Raw genomic sequence first — 13,580 nt, 5'->3', positions numbered from 1 at the left:
ATGACTTGGAGTTGTATCCCAACCTCTTACAACTAAAACGAGATACTTGATAAAATACACCCAAATAAGAGAAAGATAACCCCGGGATCGCCTTCCCCCAGGGAGACGAGGAAAGGATCTCTGGGTATGTTACTGCTATACGTATGTGTACGATGATACCATATATGCCCCACTCTTCTATTGCTGCAAGATGATGGCCACAGATGATGGTAGTCTTTGATAGGATGAGCTTCTCCCCCTTATTCTGGCATCTCTGCAGCTTAGTCCACAGATATACCCCATTCCTTTGATACCGATGCATATGTTGTATAGATCTGATGTAAGTCTTCCGAGTACTTTGGATGAGTACTCACGGTTGCTTTGCTACCTCTTTTCTTCTTCCCGGATGTTGCAATCAGATGATTGAGCCCAGGAGCCAGAGGATCCCAAGCTTGGATACTATGTGGAGATCTAGGACCAGGAGTAGTTCTGAGGTACCAGGCAGGAGGCCTTGCCTTTTGATCTAGTGTCATTGTTTTGCTCAACCTTCTTAAGGCAAAACTTGTCTAACTATGTTTGTACTTAGATAATATTTGCTTTGATGACCGTGTATTTTGGGTCCTTGTGACCCTGGACTAAAAACTTCTGTTTATCTTTTGTGCCGTAGAGTTGTGTTGTGATATTGACGTGAGTAACTGTTCGTGATCATGCATGATGCGTGTATGATTAGTGCATGATTATAAGCGGGGCGTCACAGTATTTGCGGCTCAACCACCGTTCATCATTTTCATACATGTTACGCTAGATTAATGCACATCCTGGTACACTGCCAGAGGCATTCATATAGTCATATGTTTCAGTTTTATCGAGTTGTAAGTAAATAAAAGTGTGATGATTATCTACTAGAGCATTGTCCTAGTGAGAAAAGGACGATGGAGACTATGATTTCCCCACAACCGGGATGAGAAACTGGACGAATACTACTACTACTACTACTACTAATAATAATAATAATAATATAAAAAATAAAAAGGGAGAAAAAAGAGAGAATAAAAACGAGAGAAAAAGAGAGAAGGGGCAATGCTACTATCCCTTTTCACACTCGTGCTTCAAAGTAGCACCATGATCTTCATATAGAGAGTCTCCTGAGTAGTCACTGTAATATAACAATGGGAATTTAATGTTATAGAACTTGGCTTGTATTTTCGATGATGGGCGTTCTCAAATGCCCGAGGTCTTCATGAGCAAGCAAGTTGGATGCACACCCATTTAGTTTCCATTGAGATTTCATACACTTATAACTCTTAGTGCATTTGTTGCATGACAATCTCTACTCCTCGCATTGATATTAATTGATGGGCATCTTCATAGCCCTTTGATTAGCCGCGTCGATGCGAGACTTTCTTCCTTTTTTGACTTCCCCTTATTGATATATATCACCGCATTCTATTCCACCTATAGTGTTATATCCATGGCTCACGCTCATGTATTGCATGGGGTTAAAAATGTCGAAGCCCGTTAAAAGGTATGATCCAATTGCCTGGCTTGTCATCGGGGTAGTTCATGATTAATATCTTTATGCTAGGAAGACTAAGCATGATGGGCTATATGATTTTGTAGTGATAGCATTTTTTAGCATTCTTTATTTTGAAAGGCACGATTGTTTGTTAGTATGCCTGAGTATTGATGTCTTTATATCAAATAATAGACTATTGCCTTGAATCACTCATATCTCAATGTTTACACCGTAAAAGAGATTACATTATACACAAGTTAGGTAGCATTCCACATCAAAAAAATCCATTTTTATCATTTATCTACTCGAGGACGAGAGGGAATTAAGGAATTAAGCTTGGGGATGTTGATACGTCTCCAACGTATCTATGATTTTTTATTGTTTAGTGCTATTATATTATCAATCTTGGATACTTTATATGCATTTTATTCTATTTTATATCACTTTTGGGAACTAACCTATTAACCCAGTGCCTAGTGCAAGTTGTTGTTTTCTGCTTGTTTTTGGTTTTCCAGAAAATCAGTACCAAACAGAGTCCAAACGTTACGATTTTCTTGACAATTTTTTCTAGACATAAGAGACCCAGAAGCATCGGGAGGAGTCCAGAGGACGAACAAGGAGATGGCGCCCAGGGGGTGGGGCGCCCTATTACCTTGTGTGTCACTCGGGGCTCCGCCTGACCTAATTCCACTTCTATAAATTCTCATATATTTGAAACCCCCCAGAGAGCCACCCAAAACACTTTTTCGGCCACCGCAAGCTTCTGTTCTTCCGCGATCCCATTTGGAGGCCTTTTCTGGTACTCTGTCGGAGGGGGAATCAATCATGGAGGGCTCCTACATCTGTTGCCTTCCGCTGATGCGTGAGTAGTTCACCACAGGCCTACGGGTCCATAGCTAGTAGCTAGATGGCTTCTTCTTTCTCTTTGATATTCAATACAATGTTCTCCATTTGATGTAATCTTGTTTTGCGGTGTGTTTGCTGGGACCCGGTGAATTGTGGGTTTATGATTGGAATATCCATTGAAAGTAACTGAGTCTTTCTAAAATTTATTATGCATGATTTTTAAAGCTTTGTATTTATCTTCGATCTATCCGTTTGGTTTGGCCAACTAGAATTTATCTTCAGTGGGAGAGGTTCTTTGTAATGGGTTCAATCTTGTGGCACTCTATATCACAGTGACAGAAAGGGACAAGACACATATTTGTACTGTTTCCATTAAGGGTAAAACAACGAGGTTTATTCATATTGATTGGGTTTACTTTTACTACATCATGTCATCTTTCCTAAGGAGTTACTCTGTTTTTCATGAACTTAATACCATAGATGCATGCTGGATAGCAATCGATTGGTGGAGTAATAGTAGTAGATGCAGGCAGGAGTCGGTCTAGTTGTTTCGGACATGATGCCTATATACATGTTCATTGCCATGAATACATTATAACTATGCGCTTTTCTATCAATTGCCCAACAGTAATTTGTTCACCTATCGTATGTTATGTGTTCGAGAGCGAAGCCTCTAGTGAAAACTATGGCCCCTGACTCGACTTTAATCATATTATAAAATCCAAAATTACCTTGCTGCAATTTATTTACTTTTATTTTGTTTTGCAATTTATCTATCTACCACTACGAGATTTAATCCTTGAAAGTAATGAGTTCAAGGGGATTGAAAACCCTCTTGCCCGTGTTGGGTACAAGTATTTGCTTTTGTGTGTGCAGGTGTTGTTCACGAGGCTCTGCATGATTCTCCTACTGGTTAGATAAATCTTGGTTCTCACTGAGGAAAATACTTATCTCTACTCTACTGCATCTCCTCTCCTCTTCGGGGAAAATCCCAACGCAGCTCACCAAGTATCACGGGGATGCCGGAACATGTCAACGAGAAAGAAGAACAAAAACGGTAACGAAGAGACAAATATAGTGAGCATGAGAATGATTCAAGAGGATAGCGATACATATCACCTTGGGTTTTGTAAAGTATCGCGAGGCAAAGGGAATAGCACATGATAATCTAAGGTTCACTCGAATTTCATTCGTGTACTCATAGGGATCGACATTGATGTCCACGGTTCTGCTATCAAGTCATTGAACGAAAGTTTTTTTTTTCATGTCTACGTTTTACCGAACCTATAGGGTCATAAGATTAAGGAAATCACGATCTGCTGATTATTAGTAGGACATGAGTTATGAGGAAATATTTATGATATAGTTTCATTAATATTCAACATAGTTTCAAGAGGAACCGGAAGCGTTTCGGGTCACTAGAAGGGTTTCAGGGTTTATCGGGCAATACCAGGTATTACCGATAAGTAATGTATAGGTGGAAAATGTTTCCGAAGTTGTTAAATTAATATTAAATGGCTCTAATAATATTTAGGAGGCTTTTATACTTAACTAGATATCAACGGGCTTTAGAAGGCCAAGTGTTGGAAAGGATATTGGGCCACTTGGGCCCAATATGGTGGCGCCCCCTAGCTTCTAGGGTCTAGGAGAAGCAAGGGGGAAGGCCAAATTGGAGGGGGATTCCCCCTCCTGTCCGGCGCAAGGGGGAAGGGAAACCTTCCTCCCTTCTGGCGCCTCCTCCCCTCTCCTCCAACCTATATATACAAGTTTCAGAACCACTTATAGCTCTAGTTGTTTCAGTTAGACCTAGATCCAATCCTATATAATCCTCATATTAGAAGTCTAGTGTGGTTCTAATTTCCTCCCTTTATTTCTCTAGCGGTGATTAGCTCTAGACGACGAAGCGCAGCCAGATCGTGAAGACTGTACACTTGTAAACTGTGGAGAGGTTGTGCTTTCTGTCTTCCGTTCATGGACGGTTTGAGGAATCGTTCATCTACGCTTCGAGGGACTTCAAGTACGATCTAAACCGAATCTTTTTCCGCTGCAACTCAGAGTTGCTAACGATCCGATCCAAAACCACATCTTCATAGTGTTTCCGGTTGATCGTAGGACAATTTTTTTCTACTACGTTTCGACACACGGTGGGCAACAGTGAGTAGTAGACTTAGGTTTCCTTGTTTGTAGCGGATGGCGGATTTTCTTTGTTTGTAGCGGATGGCGGATGCGGATGCTCGAAGTCTTAGGGCGAGCCAATTGTAATTCAAAACTCTTGATGTCCCTCTTATTATATCGATGTGCAATTCTCATGCGCGTTCTGGAAAATATCCTTTTACGCCTCTTATTGAGGCTTTTAACGAGAATTCAGGTGGGAACTCCTCCCCCATTGAAAATTCAAAAATAAATAAATAAATAGTTACACATCTATAAAAACACCATGAAAAAAAAATGTTGTAAGCTATGTATAGACTGATAAACTCCAAGTTTTCTTCTCTATATAAAAAAAGCAACTCCATGTTTTTCAAGAAAGAAAAAGACTGATCAACTCCACTCCTCTTGACCCTGTTTAGATGATCGACTCCACTTTAGCCCTTAAAAATAAGCATACAAGGTGTAAGAAAGAAATATAGGTTTAAAATGCAAAAGCTACACGCTGCCAAGAAAGGACCACCGCAATCGCTCGACCCCGCGACAGTTACGCCACCATTCCGGTCCGGTGTCGGCGATGCGACGACATGTCATTCTTCTTCCGGGCGGCTTCGACGACCGAGGAGGTGGTCCTTGATACGTCTCCAACGTATCTATAATTTTTTATTGTTTCATGCTATTATATTATCAATCTTGGATACTTTTTGTACAATTTTATATCATTTTGAGGGACTAACCTATTAACTCAGTGCCTAGTGCCACTTGTTATTGTTTTTGCTTGTTTTTGGTTTTCTAGTAAACCTGTATCAAATGGAGTCCAAACGCTATGAAACTTTTTGATGATTTTTTTCTAGAAAAAAGAGACCCTAGAAGCTCCGGGAGAAGACCAGACGTGAAACAAAGAGACGACAAGGCAACAGGGCACGCCCTGATGCCTTGTGGGCCCCACGTGGCTCCGTCTAACCTAATTCCACTTCTATAAGTTCTCAAATACTGGATCCCGGGGAGCCACCTGAAACAAGTTTTCCGCCGCCGCAGCTTCTGTTTTTCTGCAATCCCATCTGGAGGTCTTTTCTGGTACTCTGCTGGAGCGGGAATCGATCACGGAGGGCTTCTGCATCAACCCTCTTCCTGTGTGGTGAAAGTATTTGCTCTTGTGTGTGTAGATGCTGCTTATTAGACATTTGCGTGGTTCTCTTATTGGTTCAATAACCTTGGTTCTCACTTAGTAAAATACTGACCGCTACTATATTGATTCACTCTTCCTTTTCGGGGAGAATCCCAACGCAGCTCACAAGTAGCAGTCCTCTCCATCAAGGACTCCTTCCTCGCTCTCCCCACCAAAACCGATGCCAGCGTAACAATCTCCTTCACCATCTCCGCCGCCTACTATATTCCCGTCCCTCCTATGGTAGAAGATGAGGCCGGTGTCCATTCGTGCGTGCATGCTCCAGTTATTCTTGGACCACAGAACTGAGAGTAAAAGTTTGCGATCAAAAGAAAGTTTGCATAAATTGGTGAAATTGGTTAATCGGTAGGAAAAGCCCAAAAAAATAGGGCCTATATCTCGTTATGCTACACGTGGAAGCTTTTTAATGAGAATTCACCTGGGGAACCTCTTCCACTGTTGAAATTTAAAAAAAATATTAGTTACACATCTATCAAAATACCGTGCAATTTTTGTTGTTGTACGGGCGGTTTAGTCTGATCAACTCCAAGTTTTTCTTCTCTCTCACTCAAAAAGAAAACAACTCAAGAAAAGCTTTGGGTTTCTCTGCTTTCCACATCCGCCGCCAGTCCGCCTCGTCTCCGGTGGCCTTTGAGCCATGGCGGCTCGGTGGATCCTAGCCCTTGCCGACGGGAGGGCTTTGTTGTAGATATTCCTTTCATGTTTTGTTAGGATTTGTGTCCTGCTCAGAAAAACAAGACGGCGACGGCTCCCTGAAAATGGAATAATGTTCTCCCCGCCTAGGCCCCGTTTCGTTGGTGTGTCTAGTATCGTCGGTGGGCGTGTGGAGGTTTATCTCCGACTGATCTGTCCTTGGTGGATTTGCCCGGATCTGGTCGTAGTTCGTCTACATTTGTGTTTCTTCAGGTTGGATCCTTCCGATCTACGCTACTCTTCATTAGCGATGGTTGTTGTTCTGCTATGCTGGTCATGTGCGGCCTTAGCACAACAAATTCCCGACTGTCTACTACAACAAGTTCTGCCCGGCTCCGGCGAGAGAGGGGCGATGACGGTGGCACGCCTTCGACTCGCTTTAGTGCTTGTAATCGTTGCTAGGTGGTCTACAGATCTAGATGTAATTTTTATTATTTCTGTTGTTCGTTGTAGTGCCATGATTGAAGAATAGATCGGAAATTTCTCAAAAAAAGAAAGAAAAACAAAACAACTTCACAGTTTTCAAGAAAAAAAGACTGATCAACTCCACTGTCAGCCGTGTTTAGACGATCCACTCCACTTTCGCTCCTGTTTACATGATCGACTCCGCTTTAGCCCTTAAAATAAGCATACGAAGTGTAAGAAAGAAAGCGAGGTTTAAAACGCAAAAGCTACACGCTGCCAAGGAAGGACCGCGACCGCCCGATCCCGCGACAGATACAGCGCCATTCCGTTCCGGTGCCGGCGAGGCGACGACAGAGCAACAGAGCTGTCATTCCTCTTCCGGATGGCGTCGACGGCCGAGGTGGTCCTCTCCATCAAGGACTCCTTCCTCGCCCTCCCCACCAAGACCGGCGACAGGGTAATAATCGCCTTTCCCATCTCCGCCGCCTCTTATAATCTCGATCGCCCATCCTATGCTAGAAGATGAGGCCGGAGTCCATTCGTGCGTGCCCGCTCCAGTTATTCTTGGATCACAGAACTGAGAGTAAGAAAAGGGTACGATCAAAAGAAGGTTTGCATAAATTGGCGGAATTGGTCGATCAGTAGGAAAAGCCTGTTTCAGGATGAGCCTTAAGGAGTTTGTGTAATTCTGTGTGCATGATCATATTGTTTCTTCTCTCAGTTTGTATTCTTCACTGCTCTGGAAAGCTGCAAGCTCTAGAATCTAGATCATAATAATGTATGATAATGATGTTTGCAATTTGGTCATGTTGTAGAGAAGAAGTCATATATATTTCTGGTAAGTCGTTCAACGCAGTTGTGATGTACAAATGACTCCTAATTTGTGTATCTTTTTAGGCTCTCGAAGAGGTTGAGAAAAACATCTCCTCGTTGCGGCAAGTGCTCTCTGGTGATGGAGAAGCAGGAGCAAATCAAGAGCAAGTCCTGCAAATAGCACTTGAAATTTGCAAGGAGGGCGTGCTTTCCCTCTTTGTTCAGAATCTACCTTCCTTGGGTTGGGGAGTATGTCGTTTATCAACTAAATATGTTTATCTCTGCTTTTTTATTTATTACTATCTCCATCCCATATTAATTGACGCTCAAACGGATGTATCTAGATGGGGCGGAGCGAGTATTACTCAGGTACTGAACTCGCTAGCTCTGAATTGCAGGTAAGAAAAGATTTGGTTATTTGCTGGTGCATTTTGCTTGGGCAGAAAGTTGATGAGAATTATTGCTGTGTGAAGTATATTGAAGATCACGTGGAGCTTTTAGATTTCCTAGTTGTTTGGCAAGTCATCTACTTCTCCAGTTAATTCCAGTTGGAACAGTGAACATGAATGCTAATATCGTGATTGCAGAGATAGTTTACAAGATATCCTGTGTTTGCATGTATATGAAATTGCTTTTCCTTACCATTATTATTTTACCGGATTTTCCGTATCATTAATATGGACTTCTGTAATTGCCACTAGCCAAAGGGTCTTGCACTTGAGCCTTGCAGTCCATGATTTAAATCTTCTGTGACAGCTTTCTAATAACACTTGCTTGGTATACACCGTGTCTTTGTAAGCTTGATCGGTAAACTCTTGCAACAGCTACAAGAAGTCAGACCTTGCACTGAACTGTGGGATTATGGTGAGAGAATGCATAAAACATCCAACCCTTGCAAAGTAAGGCTTCAAACTTTTCATCTATTTGGGACATTATTTTGTTTGGGACTACTATGATATATGCACCTAATATTTTTTTGGTAAATCTGTGCTGAGCTAAATGTAGCACAAGACGTACGCTTACAAAATAATATAACATGAAGAACAAGTTGATGCGTTTTAATTTTCCATGCTAGGAATCTTTGGCTATGTATGATTATGTGAAAAGAAATTGATTCCCTTCATTAGCATTTACTACGAAAACAAGGTTTAACAACCATAAAGCTGTTTGCCTTCGATGCATTATTGCACCTTTCTTCTGAAATAAAATGTAAAATACATTAAATTTAAAGATTCAAATCCAATGTCCTTCTTTCGTCACCACAATTATTGTGCTGTTATTCACTTAGCCTTCGAAACAGCTTTGTCCCTCACATTCACCTTACCACAAAAGTATCGTCGGTGAATCATTTTGTTAACTCTGATGAGGTGGTTATTACCCATAATAGCACAACATATTCTGAAATATACAATAGTTTGAACTAGTTAATTTAATTTAGTTCAATTAATTTTGCATATATATGATTTTGTAGTGCCCTTTCAGATATATCTTGGAATCCAATAGCTTTGAGCTGTTTTTCGAGTATGTTGAGCTGCCGAACTTCGACATTGCTTCTGATGCTCTAAACACCTTCAAAGTAAATCCATATTTTCAGATTTATCTCTGTGTAAATTTAATATTTATTAAATATTGAATGGTCGTTCTTGACAAGATGTTTGCAGGATTTGCTTACCAAACATGAAACTGTTGTGTCTGTGTACTTGAGCTCCCACTACGAGCAGGTCACTCTTTTTCTCTGAAAAAAAATTCTGTGTTCGTGCGATCAAAATGGAAAAACATTTCTTATTGTTGAATTTACATTTTTGTATGCCATCATTGTTGGATTATTACCTCTCTGAATCTGCCTCTGCTTTTGTGATACACTTAAAGATTTGCATTTTAATTGTTCATTGCCCTAATGCCTATACAAATAATTGAACTGCTCAGCAAAATCTGAGCCAGATCAGTATCCAGTGGCAGAGGCACGCAAGACAAAATGTGAATAACCGCATACACCTCCCACCCCCTCCCCCGAAAAAATATTTTCCTCACAAATTTTTGCACAGCTAGGGGGCAGCAGCCCCCTGACCTGAATGTAGATCCGCCACTGTAACTAACAGTCTAACATAATGGATTGAACTGCTCAGCAAAAGCTGAACCAGATCACTAACAGTCTAACATAATGGATAGTTCCATTCCTGTTGTCACTAACACTGTAAAATATTTTGTTCAGTTCTTTGAACGCTACACAAGGATCTTAACATCAGCTAATTATGTAACAAGGCGTCAGTCGGTGAAGGTCAGACTATGTTCAGATGCTCTAGCTAATCATCTCATTCACATGGAAAAGAAACTAATATTGGTGTCTGTATTTTCAGTTCCTTTCAGAATTTCTATTGGAGCCTTCAAACTCTAAAATAATGAAGCGATACATTCAGGAAGTTCGTTTCCTAAATATTATGATTGGTCTACTGAAGGTATCAGTTATAGTATATATTTTACTGTTCATCTGGGAATTACGCGACAATGAGATAGCCTATTTTGGTTATTCACTACTCTGTTTCTTGTTAAGTTCGTATTTAAGAGCCTCACTAATATGATTTTTCTATGGATATTATGGAAATTAATAGATTGTTTTTTTAAGGTCAAATTAATAGATTGTAATATTATTTAGATTCCATTTCGGTAGTTGTTATTCCACCTTTGAACTTAAGACAAAAAAGGTAGTCAGCGGTTTTTTAATGAGGAACTGGCACTGATCTGCCTATATTTAAAATAAAAAGAGTTTTACAGAGTTAGCACTACAAAGCGAAAGGCCAATGGCCGCCCACAACGCACCCTGGTCCCGAAGTATAAGTAAACATACACTAATCAGACCTAGGGGTGGTTCATTCTCACAGTCAGATAGCCAATGAACAGAGGTAGTGGGCTGGAGAAGGAGAAGGTTCTGCTTGATCAGGTGAAGAACTCCAGGACCTAGTAGTGTAGAATGCTCGAAGATGCACATAAATGACTTCTAACCTGTATAAAACTATACATTTTGAGACAGAAAGGGAGGCATATGTACAAGCTTTTTTGGTAGCTACGTACTCCCTCTGTAAACAAATAAAGAGCATTTATATCACTACTTTAGTGATCTAAACGCTCTTATATTTCTTTATGGAGGGAGTACTAGGTTAGACTACATAGAGTAACTGCTTGACTAAGTATTTATAGGCTGCTAAGTGAAGGTCCATCATTGTGAAAACTCAAGCATTATATTACTCTTTTAAACTGGGCCTGTCTTCTATATGAGTGTGCAAGAGCTCCCTGCCCTCTTGACGAGGTTCTGTCAAAAGAAAAAGAAAAATACTCTTGAAAAAAAATAGATCCTCAAAAAAATAAAAATCCAAAGGTTCCAGCAGTTGTCTGGAAGTTCAGACGTGAATATACATTTGAAAGGCTTCATTTATGAGAAATAAAAGCTTGCAAATTTTTCTTAACATTGATTTTCTGCATGAAAGATTCTCCATTTCTGCACAAATATTATTAAATATTATGTATGTACAGATCCTATCTATTTGTGGGAGTGTTACTACTAACCAGCATCCTTTGTAGGATTCAAGCAAAAATATCAAAATATGTGCCTTCCACGTTTTTAAGGTACCATCTTCAAGTGCACGTACACTGTATTTCCCCGTCAAACAAATTCCTTCTAACAAATTTTTTTGGTCCATTTCCCTGTGCGGAATTAGGTGTTCGTTGCCAATCCAAACAAGCCTCGTGGTATTATTGAAGCTTTGCGAGACAATCGCAAAGAATTGTTGAAACTACTCCACAATCTTATTGCAAGTAAAGGTAGTGCTGTGAAGTTCCCATCTTGGAACCCATCACAGACCAGCTTGAAATTGAAAAAGAATGATAAGTAGTCAGGAAACCTGCCTGTGGTTGATTTGAGTTTAGACTTGAAGCCATGATGTCAACCACCACAAAAACTCGTGTATGTAAATTTTTTGTTCCATTTTACAGGCGAAGATGAATTTGACGAGGAGAGAGACCTGATCATTCAGCAAATCGAGAAGTTGTAATGCTGATCACCTATCAGAAGTTCAGAACCAACCTATCAAAAGTTCAGAAGCAACACACGGTATATATCCCTGCAAGCCTCCAAGAGCTGCCTCAATTTCGAGGGCCTTGCAGTTCGGCGAAGGATAGTATAATAAAAGCGCAATAAATAGATCCTCTTTTTTTTCCGAGTTGCAAAATAAATAGATATATGTGATGTGTAGCATCAACGAACTCGAGCCAAGAATATCATTTCCGGTACAATCTGGCCCAGTTTGTGTGAGTTTCCCTCCTGGTGATCCCCCAAGTGATAATCCATCAACAAGATAGAAAATCTGGAGTTACAGCAGAACGGAGAGCCTAGCTCAAAATCGGTAAATAAAAAACAGCACACTGGTAAAAGAGAATGGCGTTGGAGATGCGTAATTCAGCTAGCTCCGTTCTTGGCGCGCACCCTGGCGATTCAGTTGATCATGCCTCTACTTGGATGAGGCCAAGGCCTTGCGGACCCTGGAGCTCACCCTGATCTTCCCCTTTGTCTGCTGCGCCTTGTTGTCCCCAGCCTTCGCGTCCGCTGCCGGCCTTCCAGCCATGACCGCCGGCGGTGGCACCGGTACCGGGATCCCCCCTGCCGCCTTCTCGGGAACCTTGCTCGTGGTTGCAGCGACGGTAGGAGTGCTCCCGAGGACCTGCCCAGGCTTGCCACCTCCCTTGGCAGCAGCCGGTTTCTGTGGCACCGCGGGCAGGATCACCGGTGCCGCCTTAGGTGCCGGAGCTTTGCCTACTGGAGACGGCGCCGGTGCACGTGCCGGCAATACAGTCGGTGGCGGTGCACCACCGTGCGTCGCGGCAGGCGCTCCCGAGGGTACGCCGGTAGCGGCAGCTCCGCCGTCATGGGGTTGGCCCGTGAGGCGGCGAAGAGGCCCGAAGACCGGCCGAGCGTGGAAGGCTCTTTGAAGCCTGCTGCAGATGGTAACCGGCGTCTTGCCGTCGGCGGCCGGCTCCTTGTTGTTCATCTGCATCACTGCTGTACGAAAGACAAACTTCGGATGCTGCGAAGTGGAGAAACAAACTGCGCTTTGTATATAGGCAAATGATCTATACTCAGCTTCCTGGTGAAGTGAAAGAGATGGGGACGCATTTCGCTACATCTTGGCTTTCCGTCAGATGAGATGCTCCGCGCACAAACTCAACAGATGAGCCGACGAGAGACGGGTATCATATTCCTCGGGAATTCTAGATGGAAAGGCGCGCTTTGCCGCGCAGATGAACGGTCCTTAATAGTGTTGCGGATATAGACCACTAAATTTGGCTAGCTTTTGGCTCGTTTTTGTATGGACTTAATTGTGATGAATTTGTACTATATGATCAACGTACATGAATTTGAGGGTTAAGGAGTGTGATTGTTCAATAGGACATTTGAGGGGCCGTCCGTCGCTGTCCAAGATCACGCCGCATGCATCTGCGGACGTTTAAAGGGTCGAATTCGTCAGGTTCAGCTATAGATGCTCTAAAGCAGATTGAGGAGGAAACAACAGAAGAAAGGGGGTAGAAAGATGAGACTGGGTTACGACCATCAGAATTGGCTGCTAGTGGGCCTAAAACGCTGCACCTATGAGGCACCCACTTACATGTGCCCAAAGCCTTGGACCACCACATGCCAACATTTTGTGGGAGCTTAATTGATGACTATCTAGCATGTCATCGATATCCTTTTCTTCCTTTTTTAAATGGAGACAAAAGATTTATCTCGTATATTAATTAGCCCGAATGATAAGTGCCACACGTGTGGCATAAAGTAATATGATTCAAGCTTCCTCATTACTATCCATTTTGCCACATCAAACAGATGACATTAGCGAAATCCTTTTGGTTTTTCAGACTTAAAAATATTTCTCTTAAATAAAAATTCCGATTAAAAATACATTTTCAACATTAAATCCGTCTCGACGAGATCTTCAAACCTAA

General features: G+C 41.8%; 2 protein-coding genes across 3 annotated transcripts; one reads left to right on the top strand and one right to left on the bottom strand.

The window, feature by feature from the left end:
• The first annotated feature begins 7,021 nt into the window (after positions 1 to 7,021).
• Positions 7,022 to 11,865, top strand: LOC123071249 (calcium-binding protein 39). Of its 2 annotated transcripts, none has more exons than XM_044494774.1 (11): positions 7,022 to 7,233; positions 7,674 to 7,838; positions 7,988 to 8,106; positions 8,414 to 8,488; positions 9,072 to 9,165; positions 9,251 to 9,310; positions 9,802 to 9,867; positions 9,947 to 10,045; positions 11,166 to 11,210; positions 11,303 to 11,405; positions 11,577 to 11,865. In XM_044494774.1, the coding sequence occupies exons 1-11, from the start codon at positions 7,159 to 7,161 to the stop codon at positions 11,633 to 11,635; spliced, it is 960 nt and encodes a 319-aa protein (XP_044350709.1). In that variant the 5' UTR covers positions 7,022 to 7,158; the 3' UTR covers positions 11,636 to 11,865. The 2 variants fall into 2 exon arrangements, with proteins under 2 accessions (XP_044350709.1, XP_044350710.1); XM_044494775.1 differs by lacking the exon at positions 7,022 to 7,233 and adding an exon at positions 7,284 to 7,370.
• LOC123071250 (skin secretory protein xP2-like) lies at positions 11,841 to 12,775 on the bottom strand. The gene has a single exon (XM_044494776.1). It carries the CDS (start codon positions 12,632 to 12,634, stop codon positions 12,092 to 12,094), a length of 543 nt encoding a protein of 180 aa, XP_044350711.1. The 5' UTR covers positions 12,635 to 12,775; the 3' UTR covers positions 11,841 to 12,091.
• Between the last annotated feature and the right edge of the window lie 805 nt (positions 12,776 to 13,580).

Source organism: Triticum aestivum, chromosome 3B (genome assembly GCF_018294505.1).
Source record: "Triticum aestivum cultivar Chinese Spring chromosome 3B, IWGSC CS RefSeq v2.1, whole genome shotgun sequence".
Classification (NCBI taxonomy): domain Eukaryota; kingdom Viridiplantae; phylum Streptophyta; class Magnoliopsida; order Poales; family Poaceae; genus Triticum; species Triticum aestivum.
Note: the sequence above shows the minus strand (reverse complement) of the source record. Positions and strands in the feature narration are given on the sequence as shown.

Excerpts from the sequence above, each read along its gene's own strand:
- LOC123071250 (XM_044494776.1), bottom strand. The coding sequence starts at position 12,634 with ATGCAGATGAACAACAAGGAGCCGGCCGCCGACGGCAAGACGCCGGTT.
- LOC123071249 (XM_044494774.1), top strand. The coding sequence starts at position 7,159 with ATGGCGTCGACGGCCGAGGTGGTCCTCTCCATCAAGGACTCCTTCCTC. Across the intron at positions 8,489-9,071 it reads AAACATCCAACCCTTGCAAA|ATATATCTTGGAATCCAATA; the intron begins GTAAGGCTTCAA and ends GTGCCCTTTCAG. Across the intron at positions 9,868-9,946 it reads CAAGGCGTCAGTCGGTGAAG|TTCCTTTCAGAATTTCTATT; the intron begins GTCAGACTATGT and ends CTGTATTTTCAG.